This window comes from Bos mutus, chromosome 5 (assembly GCF_027580195.1).
Source record: "Bos mutus isolate GX-2022 chromosome 5, NWIPB_WYAK_1.1, whole genome shotgun sequence".
In the NCBI taxonomy this organism is placed as follows: domain Eukaryota; kingdom Metazoa; phylum Chordata; class Mammalia; order Artiodactyla; family Bovidae; genus Bos; species Bos mutus.
Window position 1 is genome coordinate 26,997,200 of NC_091621.1, and position 24,044 is coordinate 27,021,243.

Here is a 24,044-nt window from a genome sequence, read left to right on the forward strand (position 1 = left end):
AACACTGGAGTGGGTAGCCTTTTCCTTCTCCAGGGGATCTTCCCACCCCAGAGATCGAACCCAGGTCTCCTGCATTGCAGGCAGATTCCTTAGCAGCTGAGCCACCAGGGAAGCCCAAGAATACTGGAGTGGGTAGCCTATCCCTAGTGGATCTTCCCAACCCAGGAATCGAACCTGGGTCTCCTGCATTGCAGGTGGATTCTTTACCAGCTGAGCTACATGGAAAGTCCAATGCACCATGTCTACTTTCGCTTATTATCACAAGCACAGAATCTAGCATGTAAGTAAATGGATAAGAAACATCTGCTGAATAAAGTGAGCTAACAAACACTTGGGTTTTTAATATTATTTACAAAATGTACAGATGGTACTTGACAAACCAATACCATGAAAATTCTACTCTCAAGTCTTACGAGACAGTGCTGTTTAAGAGTTAAAAATGTGGGCTCTGAGAAGAGACTGCCTGGGGACAAATTCTGCTTCACTGTTTGGCAGCTGTATCACCTCAGTTTCACCTAAATGGGAGTATTAACAATATTTACTTCACAGATTCATTATGAAGACTGAACAAATTAATACATGTAGAGTACTTAGCACAGAGCCTAGAACATAGTAAGTGTTCAGTAAATGCTAGCTATTATGATCATCTGCACGTAAGTTTCCCAAATTGCTGCTGCCCCATATTCAAGGTTATGTCATTAAAAGTTACCAGCAAAAAATATTTCTGGATATTATGATAGTAATTCTTGTTAACTCCTATGGTAAAAAAAGATAGAATGATATTAAACAATGGCAACTGAATGACAGGGATAATTTATTGCTAACTGAATATACTGCTAATTCAATTGCTAAATGAATTATCGATATCAATTTATTGATAATTTAATGACTTATGGATTTAATGTTATGATAGTAGCTTTTTTAAGGAAAAAAAGGGGGGGAAATCATTGTGTATAGCAGGTTTAATGACTCCTCTACCTACCAGCAACCAAAGCGTAAACAATGGGGGAAAAAAAACAAATCTAGCTCCTGGTATGGCTACCTAATATTATGATTCAAATGATTGTCACCTCTTTCCTGGATACTGTAATTGACTAGTTTCAATTACATGCTCTTGCACCTCTATTGTCCATTCCCAATACAGTAGCCAGAGTGACGCTTGGAAAAACCTACGTCAAATCATATCATTCCTCTGCTCCTCCAAAGACTTTGCATTTTATTCAGAATAAAATGCAAAATGTTTGCTATGACCGCTAAGGCCCTACACAATTTAATCCCTCATTACGCCTCTGACCTCACTGCCCATTCTACTCTCTCTCTTGCTCTCATCTCCAGCCATGCTGACTCCCTGCCTGTTCATCAAGGAATCAGGCACCTTCTCAACTGGAGGACTTTGCACCTGCTGCTCTTTTTGTAAAATGCCTTCCTAGATATGCATATAGGTCAGTCCCTTACCTGCTTCAGATTCTGCTCAAATGCCACCCTCTCAGTGAGAACTTCCCTGGCCAAGTCCCACTCACTTCCCCTGCTTTATTCTTCTCCTTAGCCCCTATCACTATCTAAAATACTGTGTATTTTACCTAATTATCCTGTTTACTGTCTCCCTCCTCCTCTAGAATGTGAATTCAGTGAAGGTCAGGATTTCTACCTTCATCTTTCACTGCTACATCTCCAGTTAAATCAGTGCCTGGACAAAACTGTCAGAGTAGATGCACAATCAACAGTATAGTTTTTCTTCTCTCTCTCTCTGTTGTCACTACTGACAATATTTGAAAGTATGCAGTCAAAATACAATGGCACTACCCTCAAGAACAATTCAATGCCTTTGCCTTCTCAAAGTAAGTTAATAACCTCCACATATGACGGACAGAATTTTCTAAAATCTGAACCTCTCATGTATTTATTGCATATGACTAAAATAATCACTTCCTAAAGAGATGTTTTTCTCCAAAGTGTAAATATTTACCTTCCTAAAGTCATTCTTCAAAGTTTCTAAGCCATCCTGAGAGGATATTCTTTTCCTCTGTTCTATGACTGGAGGCTTCACTTTAGATGGAGACACTAAAACAGCACCACCTGGAAAAATACAGAAGATGCCACTGTTTCAATTTAAACTAAATTATCACGTAGAGGAAGCAGGTGAAGTAAGAACTGTACAGTGTCCGCCTATTACCAACAGCTGGAGTGGTAAGATCATGATGAGTCCTCTGGATTCCACCCAGTTCTCTCAGCTTTGGAGTAGGAAGCCTGCCTCCTTTCCCTGAAGACATAGAAGACGACTCCGACCTACAAATTAAGACAATTATGAAGCATGTCCTCTAGAAAATATTAAAAAAAAAATACTGTGCCATCATTATGCAATTAAAGCATAAACCTGTAAGAGAAGGCCATTTTGCTTCTGAAAAAATAAGAAACAAATCCACATGCAGTTAAGAGAAACTGACTACTGGAAAAGAAGGGAGATCACTGCAAGTAAGCAACATACTGGAGAATTCTTCCCCTGAGTCAGAGCCTAGCTTCCATTAGCTGCAAAAGTCGTGAATGAATAATAAGGGGGTTGGACTATGGACAAAAAACACCATAACCAATGGTAGAGAACCATTCCCCAAAACAACTGGCATATAAATCAAGAGAAATTAGCTATTCGCAGAAATCATTTATTTTAACATCACAAAAATTCTTTCTTTTTCCGTATAACCATCTGATAGTAAAGAATATTAGTTATTTTTCCTTAAGTCATAAAGGAAGTCATTCTTTCAGAGATATCTAGTTAATCATATCTTGAAAATCATAATTAGTAGGATATAAATAAAAAGAATACTAACTACTTCCTCCCCAAGTAATTCAGTGTTCAAGTGTTCAATTCCCAATTAGTGCAGTGGGACTAATGATTTTGAGTGACTCAAATCCCTGAGTGAATCAAATTATATAAACCATGTAGAAATGTCTATTTCATGACATTAAAATAAAATCTGCTTTTTATTAGTCATGAAACCAAAAATGTAAACCACTATCATTAGTGACAAAATGAAATACTTATTATCTGTGAACAATAATGCGTCTAAATACTGATTAATTTTAAACACTTACTCTTCTTTGATCTTGTCTGCTTTAGACTTTTCCTGTACTTCCAGCTTCTCCAGCTCTTCCACGTTAACCTGCTTGTCCCCCTCCTCCTTCTCCTCCTCCTCCTTCTCCTCCTCCCCGCTTGGTTGTTTCTGTACGTCTTCAGTGGTGTCCTCAGCATCCCACGCCAGACGCCTTCTAACAGGTATGGGAGCATTTGACACACCCAATTTCTCTGTGGTAGTTTTCTGGGGCTGTTCTTCCAAAACAGTTCTTTTTTCTTCTAGCTGTGTAGAAGGACATTTCTGCAAAGTCTTATGGCTTGTAGGATCTCTGTGTAACAAAATAAGTTTTATTTTAAATTTAGTAGTTTTGAGGTTTCTAGTTGATACTCATTAAGTCCGTCATTTCCTTCCATGGTTCACAACTATGTTTCCCACTGATATTGCTTTGCCCAGATATTGAAGGAAAAAATCAAACTAAGAGTTCATTTTATAGAAGTTACAATATTCCAAAATAAATTTATGTCCTTTTACTCCTACCATCACACATATATGCCTGTACTCCTGCTGACAAAACTCCTATGTATCTTTCAACTGATAAATGCATACATAAACTAGGACCCCCGAGATGGTTTAACTTGTTCAGTTACTCAATTAGGGTTTGTGCACAAACTCGTGTGTACTTATACACCAAATAAGCTAATTCAAATTTTGTATTTTAGATTAGGTTAATCTTTTTGAGTCACCGTTAAAGAACAAATTTTGTGGACTTTTAAAATCAGATGTCACATAGTTAGAATTTACAGTTCAATTTGGTATGTATGATCATACTAATACTCTATGAAAACAGAAAACTATTTTATTTGATGCAAATCAATGTGCTATTCCTGTTAATAGTTTGTGTTCACTTTAAAACCTAAAATAGAAGTGTTTCACAGAATCAGGGCCAGAATTCCATATTAATCACAAAAATCCATTAATGAATGATAATGGATATGTACTAATAGCTAATATTCTCTAAGTTTTAATTATTGTTGTCTTTTTGTTTTACTTTTAAAGTTTTATGTCTACTGCTAGTCATCCCCATTTTACTCTTAATTGCTAACAAGGAATATGATAAAATCTAAACTTCCAGATTTAAATTACGCATTATTTTTACACAGGTGTGTAAAGCAAGTATGTATAGCTTTACTTTTCACAAAAAATAAACTAAAAGTAGTTAGTGGCTGATATATTTCCATTTGACTATACAAAATTTGAGTCTTCATATCATGTTCCTATGTAATTCTATGATCCACATTACTCTAAAACATACTTTTCCACTGTCCACTAAGAACATCTCACCCAGCAAGATCTAGTGCTCTGAGGTTGCTGCTAATGGTTCCTTCTGAGCTCGTGGTTGAGGAGACATCCCAACAGCGGTTGTTTTCAGACAGAATCTGATTTAGATGGTCCCGAGAAAAATGGGTTCCCTGAACTCGTTTCCTATAAAACTCAGCCTTCTCTCGGAGTTCTTTAACCTATGCAGGAGAATTGAGATACCATGTATTATTTTAAACGCTCCTTGCAAATACCACCAAGTAGCATATCCAAGACACTGCACAAATACAGCCAGAAACCAAGGAGAAAGAAAGGCAAAAATAGCCACATACATTCATAAGGCTATGTGCATTTTTAAGCAGAAATTAAAATAGTCAAGCTTAAGCACAATGCAATTATTTTATTTCAGGCCAGCAGGCAGGGAGAAATTTTGCAGCAGCTAAGAAAAACACTGACACCTACTTCTTTCTTCAACTGAAATTACACAAGTACTCTATGCATTATTACAATTTTTAAAAACATGAAAGCAACCAACCTCCGCATACCACATGGCATTTAGAGAAGCCTAGGGGAGGAATACAGAAACATACTTAATGACAGGTTAATGCCATAATTGAATATTAATGGGAATCAGTGAAATATCTTATTATTCTTCCTTCTAAATATATACCAAAACTTGTCAATCAATATTTTTTATATATTTTTAACATTTAATTTGGTAACCAAGATACCTTAACATTGCCTTGAAAACCAATGACATTCTTGCATGAGTGGAATGCTGTCCACCACAAGGTAACCTAATGACTATTTCCCCACCTCTGGAATAGTACTGACATGCCAGAAAGCCCTAGCCTCAGTCATTACTTCTTGGCTTACATACAGCTGCTACTACCACAGAAGCACCACTGAGACAGTCTCATGACTTCCCCCTCCAAATTCCTCAACATTCCCTTGTAATCAGCCAAACCAGTATTAAATACATAATTTAAAAGACTATCACAATAATAGATGTAATAAATTTGACAAAGTAACAGGATACTCCCCCAAAATATTCTGATGAACTATATATGAGGTGACTCACATATTAATTCCCTCATATGCAAATAATATATTTTCACATGAAAAGGAGTCTCTTATACTCACTGAAACTCTTTCATTTTATACATTATACTGCCACCTTCTGACTTTCTTAAATACAATTCCACAATGTAAAAAAACTAAGTTGCAGCTTAAAATTATTTTCAATAATCTATTTGATTTATTCTCAAAAAACTGTGTAATTTCTTCCTAACATAAAGACAGAGTATTAGCCTGAAAAGGCTATCTGGATGCTGTCTGCTAAAGCTGCTCTTCTCTCACTTGAAGACAAAAAAGCATATAATGAAATTAGCACTGTGAAAGCAACTGGAGAAACATATCCTCAGCTCCTTAAGGATACTACTGATGCAGAGGGAGGCAAGCGCTACGTCTAATGAATCAGCCAAAGCAAAGGACAGCACCTGCCAGGGCAAAAAAAAAAACCCACGAAATCCCAATAGAATCCTATTGCTCTAATGAACCAAACCTGAAACATTCCCAAAGGATAATTCAAAACATTGTTTTCTTCAAATGTTTTCTTCACTGTCAAAAAAAATTGAGCCAGATTCATTTACCATTTTTTTTTAACTTACAGAAAATTACTAGTTAACGTTTTTTTCATTTAACAGGTAGAATTGAGACACATGGATTGAGTCTGAACTCATAATCAGGGTATTCTGAATGCACAGGAACCTTGTAATAAAGTGCCTTGATAGAATCCAGATTTTATTTCTAATAAGTCCCTGCATGCTTCAAATGTATCATGGTCACCCTGATTTATCATCACCTGCATGATAAAATCTTCACGTCTTAGGATCACTTCCTCCTCTGCACTCTCAAAGCTCTTCATGAATACCCTCATTAGTACTTATTTCATTTTTCTGGAATTATTGCTTGTGTCATTCTCCCCTACGAACCTACAAATCCCTTGAGGTAAGGGATAATGTAGCCTTTCAACATTGATTCCACAACCTGTTCCTGAGTGTGGACTAAGTGCTAGGCCTGAGCTACACAGCTGGTAGCAAACAAAGCTAAGCAAGAAAGGGCCTGCACTCAGTGAACTCACAATCTGGTAGAGGAGGCAGACTTCCTCCTATATGATAAGTCATTATCATAACACTGGTATGATCTATGCCATAATAAACAAATGAGATATACACTGAAGGAAGGTTTCAAAGGGGGTCCTACCAGTCCTGAGTTGAGTGAGGGTCGAGCAAGAAGGAGCCACGGAGAAGGCTGCGTTCTGTCCATGGGGGAGGACATCACTGATTGATGAATGAGAGGATGGACAAACATCCCCTCCATGTACACAATGACCCAGTTTTATTTGACACTGATTCTTTTTTAAAAAGGGAATGGAGATACAGAAATTCTGTAAAAACTTTATTCAGCTTTGTCTGTTACTGACATTTAAAACTCAGTGCTTTAAATTGACTTTATCAGCAATCTTTGTTAATAATCTTCATGCTAATGTTGCAATATTTTGCAAATACATAATTTTAAACTTCTGCAATCCTAAACTAATATGAAAAAATAGGAGGCTGATATTTTCAAAGTAAGGTGTTTGTTCCGCTAGAAAGTGTAAAAAAATCAGTGGCTTGAACTCAGTGTTAAAAACAATCCTCACAGTCAAAAACCAGAGTCACTAAAAAAGATATGAATAAGCCATGCCAAACAATTAAAGCAATACATACACCCCTTCCCAGGTCAAGTAATACAATCAGATTACATGACATAAATGCTATAAATGTCTTCCTTTCTGAATTTCTCTTTGTAAATTAAGAACACAACTAAATTTGTTTAAAATTTAAATGTAAAAATTCAAACTCAGAAAATTGGGGAATAAAATACTTCTTTTTTCCAAAATTCATCCCCTGAAAATGAAGAGTCATCTTATACCTAAAAGTGCTTAAAAGTCTGTCAAATTATAGAACGTCTCTCAAAAGTGGCACTTCATCTTGAAACAAAGTCCAATTTCTGGAAGCACATCAGAAAAAAATGATGTCAACCAATGTAGTTGGGATGATAAGAAGACTACCTAAAAATCAAGGGAAAAAGGGATTTAACACAGATCCAGCAGTTAATCTGAGGATGGGACTTAATGGCAATTGTTGGTTATTATTAAAAAAACAACCCTTGAAGTGAGCATTTTAAAGAGGAATAGTGCCACTGGTTATAGTTTGGAGGCAACAAACAATTACTGGACCAAAAAGTCAACTACCTTAATGTTGTGTGAATATGAACTTGGGACTTGGTTTAAAATACCTAGTGACTAGACTATTTATAGATTCAAAAAGTACAGTATCTCAAAGAAGAAAGAGGGAAATGAAGATGACACATGGACTAGAAAACTGTAACATGACTTCAATTGAGTTAATACTCAAATAATAAAGTTACCAATGTCCAAGTGCATTTGAAGAGTGTGAATAATATTCCATGAAATGTTAGGAGTAGGATAATGTGGGTATACCTAATTGTTGGTACACAAAAAGCAGCCACATAAAGTATCTTCCAGGGAAAAAAATGTATATAAGATTTAAGTAAAATATTTAATGTCTATGACCTGGTCAACTAAAACTGTTATCACCATCAGTGATCACTAATCTCATAACTAAAAATTCTTATTCTTTTCTAACCCCAATTTGCTTTTTGAATGATTTTGACCATGAAGTTAAGGCAAATTATTCCACTAATTTAAACACTTTAAACCACCAGTAGTAGTTAATAAAACAAACACCCCAGAAAAGTCACATTACCATAGGAATCTTAAAGAGAGAAATCTTAAATAGGAAATCTTAAAGAAAGATCTTAATTTAACAACAAAAACAAAAATGTCCTCTTCCATGAGGGCAAGAATAAGGATTGTTACCTTATCATAACTTCAGATGTAACAATCCTCGGAGTCCATTAAATGTTTAGATCTAAATCTTAACTACGTTAAAGCCTTTGACTATGTGGATCACAACAAACTGTGGAAAATTCTTAAAGAAATGGGAATACCAGACACCCTTACCTGCCTCCTGAGAAATCTGTATGCAAGTCAAGAAGCAACAGTTACAACCAGACATGGAACAACAGACTGGTTCCATATTGGGAAAGGAGTACGTCAAGGCTGTATATTGTCACCCTGCTCATTAACTTATATGCAGAGTACATCATGAGAAATGCTGGACTGGATGAAGCACAAGCTGGAATCAAGACTACCAGGAGAAATATTAATAACCTCTGATATGCAGATGACACCATTCTTATGGCAGAAAGCGAAGAACTACAGAGCCTCTTGATGAAAGTGAAAGAGGAGACTGAAAAAGCTGGCTTAAAGCTCAACATTCAGAAAACTAAGATCATGGCATCTGGTCCCATCACTTCATGGGAAATAGATGGGGAAACAGTGGAAACAGTGACAGGCTCCAAAATCATTGCAGATGGTGACTGCAGCCATGAAATTAAAAGATGCTTGCTCCTTGGAAGAAAAGTTATGACCAACCTAGACAGCACATTAATAAGCAGAGACGTTACTTTGCCAACAAAGGTCCATCTAGTCAAAGCTGTGGCTTTTCCAGTAGTCATGTATGGATGTGAGAGTTGGACCATAAAGAAATCTGAGCACAAAAGAATTGATGCTTTTGAACTGTGGTGTTGGAGAAGACTCTTGAGAGTTCCTCAGACCACAAGGAGATCCAACCAGTCAATCCTAAAGGAAATCAGTCCTGAATATTCACTGGAAGGACTGAATGTCAAGCTGAAACTGCAATACTTTGGCTATCTAATGTGAAGAACTGACTTACTGGAAAAGACCCTGATGCTGAGGAAGATTGAAGGCAGGAGGCGTAGCCAACAACAGAGGATGAGATGGTTGGATGGTATCACCGATTTAATGGACATGAGTTTGAATAAGCTCCGGGAGTTGGTGATGGACAGGGAAGCCTGGCGTGCTGCAGTCCATAGGGTTGCAAAGAGCTGGACACTACTGAGCTACGGACACTACTGAACTGACTGAAACCCTAACTACCAACTCATCTTAATTTTAAAAAGTCTCAGGCCAAGAGATAATCTTTCCAAAACAATTGAGCTAACAGTGGTGCAGTCAGACAAACCAATCTTGAAAAATTAATCAGTCTTCACTTGAGAGTGGAGGTCTGCAGATTATAAAATAATCAAGTCTATAATGCTACAATTCTATAAACTGACTTCATTAACATAAACAGTTGATTTGAAAAACATTTTTAACTTTAAAGACCTTGTAATTAATCTCTGAGGAGCTAGTTGGTATTTAAAAAAAAAAAGTAAATACACTGATAAATAATATCCAACTGATACTTCTGGTGCTATCACCGCATCATATATCTTCAAATTGTAGTCTCTACTACTAGGTAAAACTATTGAAATTTAACTGAAGTAGTATCAGAGAAAATGTGGGTTTACTGAGCTTATATACTCACCTGATTTGGTATGTTTTCCTTCACACGTGTCCAAGCCCCAGCTTTATATAAATACTGGGCTGGGCTTAGAAATTTTGCTCTATATTCTGAATTCACCTTCCTAACAGAAATGAAATGAGAGTAAATATTTTAATGAAATGAGAGTAAATATTATGCTGATCAGCTAAATACTATGATATTTTTCTTACAAAATACATACCCAAGCCTTTGATGTCTCCAAGGAGTAAGTTTCTTTTTAGGCTGGTTTGAGTCTTTTGATTCCATCTCTGCTTCTGATTTTAAAGGATCATCTGTTTTATTACACTAAAATGAAAATAATTTGAACTTTTCATGCTCCATTTATGTTATACATTAATGTGACAATACAGATGTCATAAAGTATACTTGGATACTGAATTATAATTGCTTTTAAAACTAAGATTTTACTACTAAGATAATGCAGAAATCACAAGTCAACAAGCAAGTTCTGAAACTAGTATATCTGGTTAGTTTCTTTAAGTATATAGCTCAGGATATGGTTTCATTTTCTAACAGTAAAAATTTTACATACTTGGCTAGGAAAAATGTTTTAATCACATCAAGTTTACTTATTTAGATGTTCAACTACCTTTTGAACATTGGTCTTACATTTCCCCTTGATATTCTAAATCTACACTTGTTACAATAATTAAATGGAAGGTCCCAAAAAGTAAGTTAGCACATTGCTTTAGTGAGTAACTTAACAATTCTTTTTCTCTTTAAGAATATCGTAAGTCCAAATAAAAAAGTATTATACATTATTATACACATACATTATATATAATATATAGGTATGATTTTTATAATACATATATAACTATAATATGTTTATTATATATATATATAAATCATTTTACTTTTAGTCATATAGTTTTCACTCTTAGAATCCATAAAATAGGTATGACATTCCAGGAGATTCAAAAATAGGACCTATCCCTGATCTACCTATAATTTACAATAGTTTTAACCTGATGATGCAATTCAAACAGCTGTAAATTTTTTACAGAAGTAGGTGTTTGTACGTACTGAGTTAAGTCGTGTGAATTATACTGGCTATAATTTGGTATACTAAAGCTCTAGTTTAAAATAACATGTGTGTATGTGTATTTCTGTCTTAATTTCCATTATTTAGTTTAAAGTATGTGTTTCTATCACCACTGTAACCCCTGAAGTTCACAATACTGTAAGGCCAATCATTTGATATTAGGCATAGCAGACTTACATGCTATATTATTAAGCATTCGTTGCACTGTATTATACTTAATTATTTACATCTCTGTCTACCCCAGGCAATAAGAGCTCATGGCCCAAGAGCTGCTTAAGGCTTAGTGTGGTTATAATTGTATTCTCAGTACCTACCAGTGCCTGGCTTCTACCAAGGGCTCAATGAACACTTGACATTAAGTGAACAAACAAATTAATGAACTAGCTAAAAACAAAAATCTCAAATGGAAACTTATAAAGTTGCAAATGGTGGTAAGTAAAAGAAAATGTGATATTGTAAAGTAACTAGCCTCCAACTAAAATAAATAAATTAAAAAAAAAGAATTGACAAATACCTTCTTTTCAGGAGATATTGTTTCAAAATTTCCGTTTTCCTTCAAATGACTTCTTAATTTTGGTTCTTTTACTGGGGATAAGCCCTTAAAATTTCTTTTGTATTCAGTTTCATGGATGAATGAGTTACCTTTGAATTGTGGAATAAATTTGCTTTTATTGTGGAAAACCTTAAAACAAAAATTACTTTAGTTTAGTTTTCTTTGTTAAATATGTAGAACTTAGAACTTCAATTGCTTAAAGCATTCCACATATAAAGTTGAATCATCAGGATACAAAAAAGGGAAAATTATATACGACTATAATTTGATTTCACATGGCTAATTAATAGCCATTGCAACAAAAGCAAAAATAGGCAAATGGGATTGTGTCAAACTTAAAAAAAAACTTCTCTACAGAAAACAATCAACAGAGTGAAGAGACAAACTACTGAGTACAAGAAAATACCTGCATACATCTTTTAAGGGGTCAATTTCTAAAATATTTAAAGAAATCAAGGAACTCAACTCAATAGCAAAAAACAACCTGATTAAAAAACGGGCAAAAGAGGCATAAAAACAGACACATAGACCAATGGAACAGAATGAGTCCAGAAACAAGCCCATGCATATATGGTCCATTAATTTATGACAAGGCAGTGAAGAGTCAAGAATGTAAAATGGGGAAAGGGTTTCATCAATAAATGCTGCTAAGAAAACTGGATAGCCACATGTAAAAGAATGAATCTAGACCACTATCTTATGCCATATATAAAAATTAAATCAAAATGGATTACAGATTTGAATGTAAGCCCTGAAACCATAAAACTCCTAAAAGAAAACATAGGCTAAGCTCCTTGACATGAATCTTAATGATTTTTTGGATTTGACACCAAAAACAAAGGCAACAAAAGCAATCATAAACAACTGGGACTACATCAAACTAAAACATTTCACACAAGAAGGGAAAACATCAACAAAATTAAAACATAACCTATGGAATGGATGGCATCACCAACTCGATGGACAAGAGTTTGGGTGAACTCCAGGAGTTGGTGATGGACAGGGAGACCTGGCATGCTGCAATTCATGGGGTCGCAAAGAGTTGGACACAACTGAGTGACTGAACTGAACTGAACTGATAGAATGGGAAATTTTGCAAATCATATGTGATAAAGAGTTAATATTCAAAGTAGAACTCATAAAACTGAATAGAAAAAAAACAAGCTGATTAAAAATAAGCAAAAGAACTTTTTTCCAAAGAAGACATAAATGGTCAACAGGTACACGAAGGCATCACTAATCATCAAGGAGTAAATCAACATCAATGAGACTTTACCTCACATATGTTAGAACGGGCATTAACAAAATACAAAAGATAACAAATATTGGTGAGGATGTAGAGAAAAGGGAACCCCTGTCCACTATTTGTGGGAATGTAAATTCATATGGAAAGCAGTAATGAGGGGTCCTCAAAAAATTTAAAATATAATTATCATATGATCCAGCAACCCTATTCCAGGTATATATCCAAGCGATATGAAATCAGTATCTCTAGATAATCTACACTGCCATGCTCATTATAGTATTCACAATAGCCAAGATACAGAATCAATCTAAGTGTCCATGGACAGATGCATGGATAAAGAAAATGGAATATTATTTGGCATTTAAAAAGCAAATCCTTTCATTTGCTACAACATGGATGAACCTGGAGAACATGTTAAGTGAAATAAGCCAGGCACAGAAAGACAAAAATACTACATGGTTTGATCCCACTTATATGTGGAATCTAAAAGAATTCATAGAATAGTGGTTGCCAGGGACTGGGAGATGGGGTAAATGGAGATATGTTGGTCAAACGGTACAAAGTTTCATCTGTGCAGGATAAATAAGTTACGGAGAGCTGAAGTATAGCATGACTACAGTTAAAATACTGTGCATAAAAATTACATTAATTTTTCTCAATTATACCTCAATAAAACTGGAAGGAAAATCCAAAGGTCAACTTTTGATGCTCATTACTATGTTCTGAGTAATAGTTATTACAATCAAAATAATACTTAAGTCAAGAGAAATAATAAATCATATCTTTTCTCCCCAAAGTTCCCTACCACTCTGTTAGTTTGGCAATAGGATAAGTAAAATGGGAAAATTTTAATCACATGAAAATACACATTAGCTTTACAAGGCAACTTTGTCAGCAGTTTTTTCCTCCTTGACAGCAACTTTTTTATTCCTGCAACAATAAAATATTCTTAATATTTTCAATATCTGACATGCATTTGTTCATTTTTTCTTCCTTTGCTTACTTACTTTTAGCCTGAAGCAAGGAAAAAAATCAGGTAATTATCATGTTTCTATTTATAAATGTTTCCTTTTATCCTTATTATTCCATGATATGGTTTCCATTTTATGGTATATTGCCACTGATTACAAAGAAAGTAACGGAAAAGATATGGAGTTCAAATAAGGTGTTTAATTGCTTCATAATGCTGAATAATACACCTACACTTCAAAACCAAACAGTATATCTTTTTAAGTACAGTATAATCTCAAGAACTTTTCTGTCATAAATTGTTCTTACTCCTTTATATATAAGACATCCTTTCAGAAAACAAGTGTCTGATAAAACAGAAATGAATAGCTCCTTTAGGAATTTCCCCATCAACAAGCATGGAAAAAATTTCTATCACACAACTCTCCAATCCACAGACCTGAAACTGATTATACGTTTTAACTAACAGAGCATTTCTTTACAAAAAATTATCTGAAGTCTTCACTAATGAAAGCAATAAAGCTAACAGTAAAGGTATTTGCTAGTGACTTATACTTCTTGATACTATAAAAAGAACATTTCTACACGATGCTTTTCACTGAAATATGTAAAAGTTGTCAATAGGGCTTTGATTTGAATTACCTCTAGCTTATATTCCATAAAAAGTAAACAATCACAATTTTCAGGCTGTATTTTGTGGTACATTTTCTATCTAAGAACACTTGTGAGCCAGCAAAAGAAGTATTGATTCTATTCACTAGGTTTATAAAGGAAATGTATTGCTTTAGGTTATTTCTTGTGTTCCTAAAATGTTATATATATTTCAGGTTTTTCAAAACTGAATAACAAGTAAGCCTAAATCTGCTACAATTTATAACAGTGGAAATATTATCTTAGTATAAGATGACATGTTATTGTCTTTCTGAATCTAATTATCCTCTCAGTTTCTGGGGATGTACAAAGTACACAGGTGAGTGAGAAAGAAAAAACTAAGCTGCCATGAACCTTTGGGGATATTCTGAATGGAAGTATTTCCTACTTAAACCTAGGAATATGGTTAAGAACATAAATGAGAGTTAAGAGCTAAGAACTTTCTAGAGAATTATAGTAGTAAAAAAAAAGTATATTTTAGTAATGGTAGCCCAATACTAAAACTGTGTGAGAATACAATGAAACTTAATATCACTTCTAGTTACCATTTTAGCTTTTGAATTTTATAAACATAAATTGACAATTCCTATCACTGTTCATTTGATATAAAGACAAAATTATACATCTTGTATCACCTCAACCTATTTTTTACTTATTAAATATCCAAAGCAGTTGTGCCTTTCTTAGACAGAAAACATGCAATATATTAGTCAATGAAACACAACAGTTCAGAATAAAACCAATTTAATAATTTTTTAATAAGTAAAAAAAATTCACAGCATGCAAAAACTTACCAGTCCTCAAGTTTTCATTACCCTGTCTCATATTTAGTATATGTGATGGATCTGGCAACAATGATCATCAGTAGCCTAGGACAGTATAATATTACTGCTATAAATCAGAAGTAATAGGATGATTTTAGCAAAACTCTCATTTTCACTTTTCTAGAACCTACCTCCAGATCTACTATCTAATTTCTTTCTATGTAAACTGCAACACTAGATTAGATAATGGCACTCAAAAATGTATTGTATCCATTAAACTACCTGATTGGCTGCAAAAGCTGGAGCAGGTTGTTTAGGGGTCTTCCAAACAAACTGCCTTTGATATTCAGAATTCCTCAAGACATTATGTGAAGGAACAACCGTCAATCCAGCTTTCTTCTGCAGAAGTCTATTCAACTGTTGGGGGAGAAAAAAAAAACAGAACATTGAAAGTTATTAAAAATTTCTATTCAAACTTATTTTTTAACTGTGATTTTAAAAAAACATCCAATATAAAAATCTACACTAACAAATTTAAGTGTATAGTATAGTATTGTTAACCACATGTACATTGTTATAGAGCAAACTTCCAATCGATAATGTTCCTTTTAAATTGTGACTCTTTAAAATTCCTTTCTTAATACTGTCAAGGAATTATTGTGCATCCCAGCAAAAGGTAACATTTCTCAGTTCCTTCCTACCAATTATGCATAAATGGATCTACTAGTAAGAAACAACAGCACATCACCTCATCCACACCTTGCTTTTTGGGACACCTCTTCCTCTGCCCATCAGACTTACATGTTACCTCCCTTGATTCCCTTGTGTCCCCTGGTTTTCCAACACTTCTAAATGCCTCTCCGTGGCTCCAGTCAGTGGTGGACATGAAATGGGAGGAAGCAGTAGAGTGGAGAAAACTGTGGAAGGCAGTGAGGTGTCTGCACAGGGCCCCGCAGCCTCTGCTTATGTGCTTGCAGGGGCCTTCCACAGGCCAGCTGTGACATAAGAGAGCAAACTGCAAGATCTTTTGAGATCCAGCCAGACCCCTCCTTTCTTTTGCATTTTGCCAACTGAGGCTCTGTTTTTTTTCCTCTGGTATACAATAAGAAATTGAAAAGGGCCTAAGTATAAGTCAGCTCACCATCCCTGCCAGAAGTAATAGCCTACTCCCCTTCTCTGTCTCAACTTGATCTCTCCCTTAGGACTCAGGTGCTGATATATGATAAATGAAATCCAGAGGCAGACTGTCTTCCCAATGAAGGGATATCTGAAAATAACCAGTACAAAATGGCAACTGTTAAGAATAGAACTAATTCATAATAACTAAAGTCAACTATCACCTTATAGTCTATTCTACAGACTTTGAACAAGGAAACAGCAGAAAAAAATTAAGCACAAAATGTAATATTACTGAAATGATGATAAAATTTATAGAGAATTCTATGCTTCTGAAAAGAAATACAGTGAATACACATACCCTATCATCTACATTTTCTGAAAGAGGCTTGGTAGAATGTTTCAGCTCCACATTTTCATTAGCTGGTACGTCGTTTGCTTTTATATCCTCCTTATTTTCTACAATATCTGAAGCCCCCTCACTTCTAGAGTCTGCAGAGTGAGATCTGGTTCTCTTGGGACCCCTGGAGGCTTCTACTGCAAGAAGTCTTTCTTGGTTAACATCTGTTTGTTCTGCCTCCTGTGATTCTGGTGTTCTAGGAGCTTCAGTTTCTGGTGATAGGACCACATCATTCTCTGAGGTAGCTGCATTCCACTCAAGAGATTTTGAAATCTGTGGGTCATGATGAGGGACTCTTCTTTTCGAAATAAAACTTGGCTCTCTTGTGATTCCTACAAAATATAATATGCAAAATTAGCAGAAACCAAAGCATAAAGCCACAAAGACAACTCTGAATCACATGTATGAGAGAAGAAATGGAATTTAAAATTCACTTGAGATACACAATATCCTTCCAGTTACAGGATTAAAAAAAAAGTACAGTTTTCCAATGTAAAATCTCTAATTTTGCTTTAAAGAAATAGTAAAAGTTTGACCATAAATTTAAATTGGGGTCATGATGTTCAAGTTATCCTAACACAAGTCACTAGAATTGCAACGTGATGGACCTGGCAAGCCAGGCGGAATGTGTTGCCTCCGTTTCTAATTACTCTCCTGTGCTACTTAGCAGAACAATGGGCCCTGGTACTGTCAAAATTTGGAACTTTTCACAAAGCTTCTCTTATGCAGTGCAGACCAAGATGAGAAGGGATGAGATGTCATTATGCTGGATCTTGGCTCTATATCTGCCTTGAGTTCCTGAGAAGTTAAAGAGAATGAACCCTTTGAACCAGAGCTAAGATACTATTTCTCTATATTTCTCTCTGGAAAGCAAATGCCCAAAAAACTTAACCTTCTACCCAGGTAAGAGGAGCTCTGCAGAATGACAGCCACTGAGATACTGCCCTAGTTTGGAGCTATTCTTTAAATAGAAGATGGTGTAGGATGGAGAAGAAAGATTAAGACTAGAAGAGAAGGGAAGGTGAAGAGACAATCTGGCATTAGCTAAAATCAGAGCTCTTTGGCTTCTATCATGGATGTTTTGGCCATTGGACCCAAAGTCTCCACTGGTGCAAGTCTCCCCTAGACCACGGTCTTCACACTGGATGCATATATGTCTGGAGGCATATAAAGACATCCGGGTGTGGGGTGCAGAAACGGCAGCTTGAGGGAATCACTTTCCAGATCCTCACTTCCATATGTGCCACTTCCTGACACTGATCTGCCTAAGGGCTTCATCTGCCATCTGTAGTTTCCTTTCTCACCGCTCCTTTCATAATCACCCTTTGCCCACTTTACAAAAGAAAGACACGCCTCTCAACCACCCTATGGAACTAAAAAAAAAAAAATTGTCATAGGTGGGGAGGACAAACAAAGGAACAATTCAAGAAAGCACAACTCCTGACACGGAATATTTGACAGCAAAGCAAAGAAGGCAGAGATTAGAAATAACAAAGGAACAGTACCTTATTTTATCTAGCTCCATGCCTTTTCCATCTACCTATCTTAAACTAAAATTCAAGTGTAAGAGAGTCATTATGTGAAATGCATATATGCATATTAATGTACTTATGTGAACCAAAAAATAAAGATAGACTTTCTTCTCATGGAAAATAATTCAAATTTTATCTGATTAGTTTTCCAATGAGGACTGACTTTACCAATTAAATGATGAACATTTACCATAAACTGAGCTAAACTAGCAGCTCCAAAGTTAACAAAATACATGTAAAACGTGTATGATATTTGTGTATACACAATAAGCCAGAAAGATATCCTTTGATTGTACTGTTCATTACACTTTTTATTAAAAAAATTAAATATTAACTTTAAAATGTGAAGAGAAAGAGACTTTCTAAATTCTTTTAGCAGGTATGAAACCAAAAATACTTGAAGACCACTGCCCTAGACGTCCCTCTTTAACAGAGCAGGGCTGGTGGAAGAAGAGCAAAATGAAAAGGGAAGCTTCTCAAGTGGTCCACCCTTGTCTCTCAGCACACACTAGCAGGAAAAAGACACAGAGAATGTCTAGCCAGTTTCAGGTAACACTGCTGCTGTTCCTTGCTAGCTTTCCACCTCCTTTTTGAACAACCTGGAGTTCCCACTCTGCCCCTCCCCCTAGACATTCCTTTCTCATTAAGGTATCATACTGCAAAGTGGCTCTTTTCCCATAGTCTCATTTCATCATTACCCTTTCAAATGTAGCTGATCTAAGCTAAAATGTTATGTGGTTAACCAATTGGCCAGCGTCATAATATCCCTTAAGGCCCTCGATGGGCTTAGCTAGCTACATTTCAGAGATTTATGTTGGGATATTTAATCTAATAGAGTCGCAAATTTGTGGAATTCTGGTCATCTGGAGAGGTCTCTGAGAACAGAGCTCTGTCTTCACCACCGTGTTCCTGCCCAGGACCTAAGATAGGGCCTTGGCACATTTTAAAGCTTATTAAAACTCTCTTTTTTAAAAAATGAATGCATAAACCTGGGTTTGAATCCACATTTGATGGACAAATTGGGCCTGTTTCACCAAGGTGTTTCTTAAAGCACCACCCTGCCTAAGATGCAGGGACACTAGGGCTTTGAAGCCAGGCTCTGGGCAAAGGAGCCTGACAATTCAGAGGAATATTAAAAGAACCACCCACTCTAGTCTACTCTTCCCTTTGTTCTCCAAACCTAATCCTGGAAATATGCTCTTCTTACTAGTTTCCAGACTTGGCACCCCACTCTTTAAGTCTTTTACTGGCTTCAAACATCTAAGATTGGAGGAAATTATATCCTACACATCTGCACTCTCACAGGGGTCACAGGAGGAGCTCCTAGCACAATCTGTGTAGAAGTACCTAGCCCTTAACAGGAACATCTCATTCATCACTCCCAACAATCCTGGGCAAGGGGCTTCCCAAGTCCCACTTGGGGAAACAGGCCCAATTTGTCCAAAGTCACACATCAAATGTGGATTCAAACCCAGGTTTATGCATTCAATTTTTAAAAAAGAGAGTTCTAATAAGCTTTACAATGTGCCAAGGCCCTATGTTAGGTACTGGGCAGGAACACGGTGGTGAAGACAGAGCTCTGATCTAAGAGATCTTATATTCTACTGAAGGAGAATTAAGCAAGCAGGTTGAATCAAGTCAGTCTCTCTCTCTCTCTCCTTCCTTCACACTCTGGGAAACCACATATTTTTAATCATTTTGCCCAAGGTTTATTCAAGTTATAATGACAACTAATTGTTCAACTCACCTAATTGATCTGATCTAAGTCCAGCCCATGGGTGTCTTCTCCCCATTGATGAATTACAGGACTCTGACAAATAAGACTTTTTCCACAGAAAATTTCTCTGATACTCACTCAATCCCTGTAATGCAAAGTACAATTTAAGTTCAATGTAATTAATGAAAGTTGTTTTAAAGTATGTATCAGTAAAAATCATTTCTGAACCTCTAAAAAGTGGAAATACTTAAGACTAATTAAACACAGAAGAGCTCCTTAATAATAGCTCCTAATATTTACGCAACCCTGTGCTAAGCAGTTCAGTGTTATAACCTTAATCCCCACAACCACTTAAGGCAGATGCTACTAGGAATCTGAGGCTCAGAGTGGCTACCCTTTTGCTGGATGTTGGAATCAAAAGCTTGAGCTTTGGTCTGAAAATCGGTGGCAATTTAAATCCTCATCACTATAATTATCCTAACTAATGAAGTTCTCACTGAGTACACAATATTATATTGCAATATTATGCCTAGTTCCTTGTGAAGTTTTGTAAAGTCAACCAAGAAAAGAAAAATTCCCCTCCCATTCTGAATACAAACCCTCAAGATAAAAGAAGACTGCAGGGCTTGTGGAGCACTGTGGTCAACTGTTATGTTGCAGGGTGCTTGACCTTGACAGCTACCAATTACCTGGAACTATTAACAAACCTTAAAGAAATGCATGATTATGAATAATGTGTTTCATATAACCTGTCTTTAATCTTGTCAGGGTCCCATTTCTCAAGCCTTTAAAAGACATAAAACACTCTGAAGTTTTAAAGGGAAAGGGTGTTAAGTGCTAAGCTGTGATGTGGTCCACAGGTGCCCCAATCTGAAGCCGCCACAGTTCCCATTAGAAAGCGCCCACTATGTACACGCCTCTGAGCACCTCTCCCCCCGTCCCGCCCCAAATAAATCCATCTCAAACCATCTAACTCTTCCACTCGACAACTCAGAACTGAGTGTGAGCTGAGAGGGGGCTAGGTAAGAGGAGATGAGCATCCTCCGGGATAGTGACAGGTAGGCTCGGGAGCTGACAGCTTCTACGGGGCCGAGGGGCGCGGCCCAGAAAGCCAGTGAGGCTCCGGCACGCCGCACCCGCCCCGCCTTAACTCCCCCCATCAGGCTTCGGGCCCGGGGACCCCGTCCTCACCTTGAAGCGCACCGGCATGTCGGCCTGAGCTGGAGCCCCCGCCACCCCGACAGTTAACGGGACAAAAAGCTCCGAGGGGGCGGGGCGACAACAGTACGTTCCCTAGCAAAAGCTTCGGCCCAGCGTCCTCGACTACGCGCCGGCGCACTCCGCGATTCCCTCCTTGAGCCCAGACGCTCTGCCTTTCCCCGCCCATTCTGAAGACTAAGAACCAATTGAGACTCGAAAATCCCATGCCGTCATTAAGATTCGACCAATTAGTGTCGGAAAGGAAAACGCCCGCCTCCCGAGCCAAATCCCGCGGGCTGGTAGAAGTGGCGGGCGGAAGGCCGGCCAATGAGGCTCCCGGCCCCGGAGTGGGCGGGGCCCCGCGGGAGCTTCGTCCTGAGGAGATCTTGATGGCGTCTGGTTTGTGAGCCCCTATGCAACAATGGTCTAACTGCTGGGATTCGTTGAGTCACCGACCTCGCTGGGCCCTGATTCTTGACGTCATAAACAGCACGGTGTGTTTTTAATTCCAACGTGTATGACAGAACCGAATGTTTCTTTTTATGAAGTGAAAATATTCAGGTCTGTTCTTTGGAATATCAATTCCTGCCATGGACAACCATTCTACACTGTTTACTATCACATCAAAAGGAAGAGGCCAGAAAATAAATATAGCTTGCTGCTGCTGCTACTGCTAGCTGCTAACTCGCGTCAGTCTTGTCCGACTCGGTGCGACCCCATAGACAGCAGCCCTACAGGCTCCTCTGCGCTTAGGCAGGCCAAAGCCCATTTTTTTATTGCGTCTCGAAAGGCAAACTGCTGACTTCCAGGGATGTTCTTGCCTCTCACAGCCCCTTCCCCTAGAAGATGTACATATAGCTCCTAGATTAGGATGTGTTTATTAATGGTGGTTGTGAGTCTCAACTCTCAGAGCCTCAGCTTTGTTTCTCCTCTCATCCTTTTAAAAAATGAAATTTCGTTTGATTTTTATGAATTATTGCTATCATCATCAATAGAATCTCAAAGATTCTACCTTTGAGAGAATGCCATGCTGACCCTAACAACGGAAAAGAACTAAATTGTCCAGATAGTTCTCTAATATGCTTAGGGAGAGTGAACATATATTTAGTCAGTAATAGTACAATGTATCGGGAGAAGGCAATGGCACCCCACTCCAGTACTCTTGCCTGGAAAATCCCATGGGTGGAGGAGCCTGGTAGGCTGCAGTCCATGGGGTTGCTACGAGTCGGACACAACTGAGCGACTTCACTTTCATTTTTCACTTTCATGCATTGGAGAAGGAAATGGCAACCCACTCCAATGTTCTTGCCTGGAGAATCCCAGGGTCGGGGAGCCTGGTGGGCTGCTGTCTATGGGGTCGCACAGAGTTGGACACGACTGAAGCGACTTAGCAGCAGTACAATGTATCATGTGCTAAATTGCCAAATAAGTGGTATTAACAACATAGGAATTGGAGGAAGGAGTCATCCCTAAAAGTGATGGATAGAAAACAGTTCAGGAAGAAAGATTCAGACTCTGCCTTAAAGATTAGAAGAACTAAAATGAGTAAAGAAAATGGAACAGTTAAAGGGTAGATGTCTGGATGGAATGCTGCCAGGCTTCTTCCAGGAACAACAAATGCAGTCTCATTTTACTTTCGTCACTTGTTAACTGAAGAAAAGGATACCCTCTTGTAAACTTTCAAATATTAATATTAATCCTTGATGCCCTCCTTTAAGCATTTTCTGCAGAGGCTTGTCTTCTGAATCCTAATTGATATCTCTATTCTTCTTCATCATCTGAGATACTTAAATATTCATTTGAAGGAGCCACCTGATATCTGAAACAAAGAGAATATTAAATTAGTCCCTGTACAGCCATGCATCCAAGGGGCCCTTGATAAATGTTAATTGGTGATGACAGCATCTCTGTCGTGTAAATTAAGAATGGCACAAACAAGATGCAATGAAACATAAAATCCTCTGCAGGAAGGCAGACCAGATCTTATAGGATAGGAAAGATACAGCTCTGATTGTACACAAAGCTCTGTTACTACTTAATGCTAAGGTGAAATAAGTATGTATGTAGAATGTAGCCTATCTGCCAAACAAGGACAATAACTAATCTGGCTCTGCTGAGCAGAAAACAAATGACAAGAAAACCAAACAGCAGACGGTAAAAAAAAATTACTTCATCACAACCTGAGTTTGCTGAGATGTGTTATTAAGGACCCAGGGAAGAAGAATGTTTTACTCTGTTATTTTTAAGAAAATCCTACTTCACTTTGGGGTTTCCCTGGTAGTTCAGCTGGTAAAGAATCCACCTGCAATGCAGGAGACCCTGGTTTGATTCATGGGTCAGAAAGATCCCCTGGAGAAGGGAAGAGTCGCTAAGCGACTAAGCACAGCACACACAGCACAGCTACTTCAGTTTATGAGCCAAAGATATAGACGTGAAAAAAAGGACAACCTTAGTAAATGAGAGTTTTGTAACCAGTTTTTTGTTTTACCAGCTTTTAACACTTCACTGCTGCAGGCAGCAGACCCAGTTCCCTACAAAGTTCCACCCATATGTTCTGGGGAGTCCCTAGGAAGTGTCTCACATGTGCTTACAGCTACCACATGTAATTTGCCCAGCAGCACTGTCACTTCTTACAATAGTCACACATCTCTAGGTGTCACTCTTCTTGTAGACACTAACATTTACTGGGGACTGAGTCACTACTGGGCAGACAGCTTGGAGTTTCCTTGGCCTGCTCAGCCCTGCTGGCAATCTGTGGCAAAGCACCTCCCTACACTTTGTGTTACCCCTCTTATTGAAGGAATACCAAAGTGTCTTACAGAATTCTTCCACTTATGTTTTAGCCTTCCTCCTCTCCAAAGGGCTCAAAGTTAAGTCCATAATTCAAATCTAGGCCAGAAAGTAATTATTTTAACGGATGGGTAGC

General features: G+C 37.3%; 1 protein-coding gene across 2 annotated transcripts in view; it reads right to left on the reverse strand.

Moving 5' to 3' along the window:
• MDM1 (Mdm1 nuclear protein) overlaps positions 1–21,257 on the reverse strand; it is a 28,405-nt gene extending 7,148 nt beyond the window's left edge. Inside the window, exons 1-12 of one of the 2 annotated variants that reach the window (XM_070370555.1) lie at positions 21,110–21,257; positions 19,949–20,063; positions 16,631–17,001; positions 15,436–15,570; positions 11,485–11,652; positions 10,107–10,210; positions 9,908–10,007; positions 4,924–4,953; positions 4,413–4,588; positions 3,091–3,399; positions 2,174–2,286; positions 1,967–2,076 (exon numbers count right to left, since the gene is read on the reverse strand). In XM_070370555.1, coding sequence (XP_070226656.1) covers positions 1,967–2,076; positions 2,174–2,286; positions 3,091–3,399; positions 4,413–4,588; positions 4,924–4,953; positions 9,908–10,007; positions 10,107–10,210; positions 11,485–11,652; positions 15,436–15,570; positions 16,631–17,001; positions 19,949–20,063; positions 21,110–21,127 — 1,749 coding nt within the window. In that variant the 5' untranslated portion in view covers positions 21,128–21,257. The remainder of the gene's footprint in view (positions 1–1,966; positions 2,077–2,173; positions 2,287–3,090; positions 3,400–4,412; positions 4,589–4,923; positions 4,954–9,907; positions 10,008–10,106; positions 10,211–11,484; positions 11,653–15,435; positions 15,571–16,630; positions 17,002–19,948; positions 20,064–21,109) is intronic. The other variant, XM_070370556.1, reaches the window with a different exon arrangement.
• Between the last annotated feature and the right edge of the window lie 2,787 nt (positions 21,258–24,044).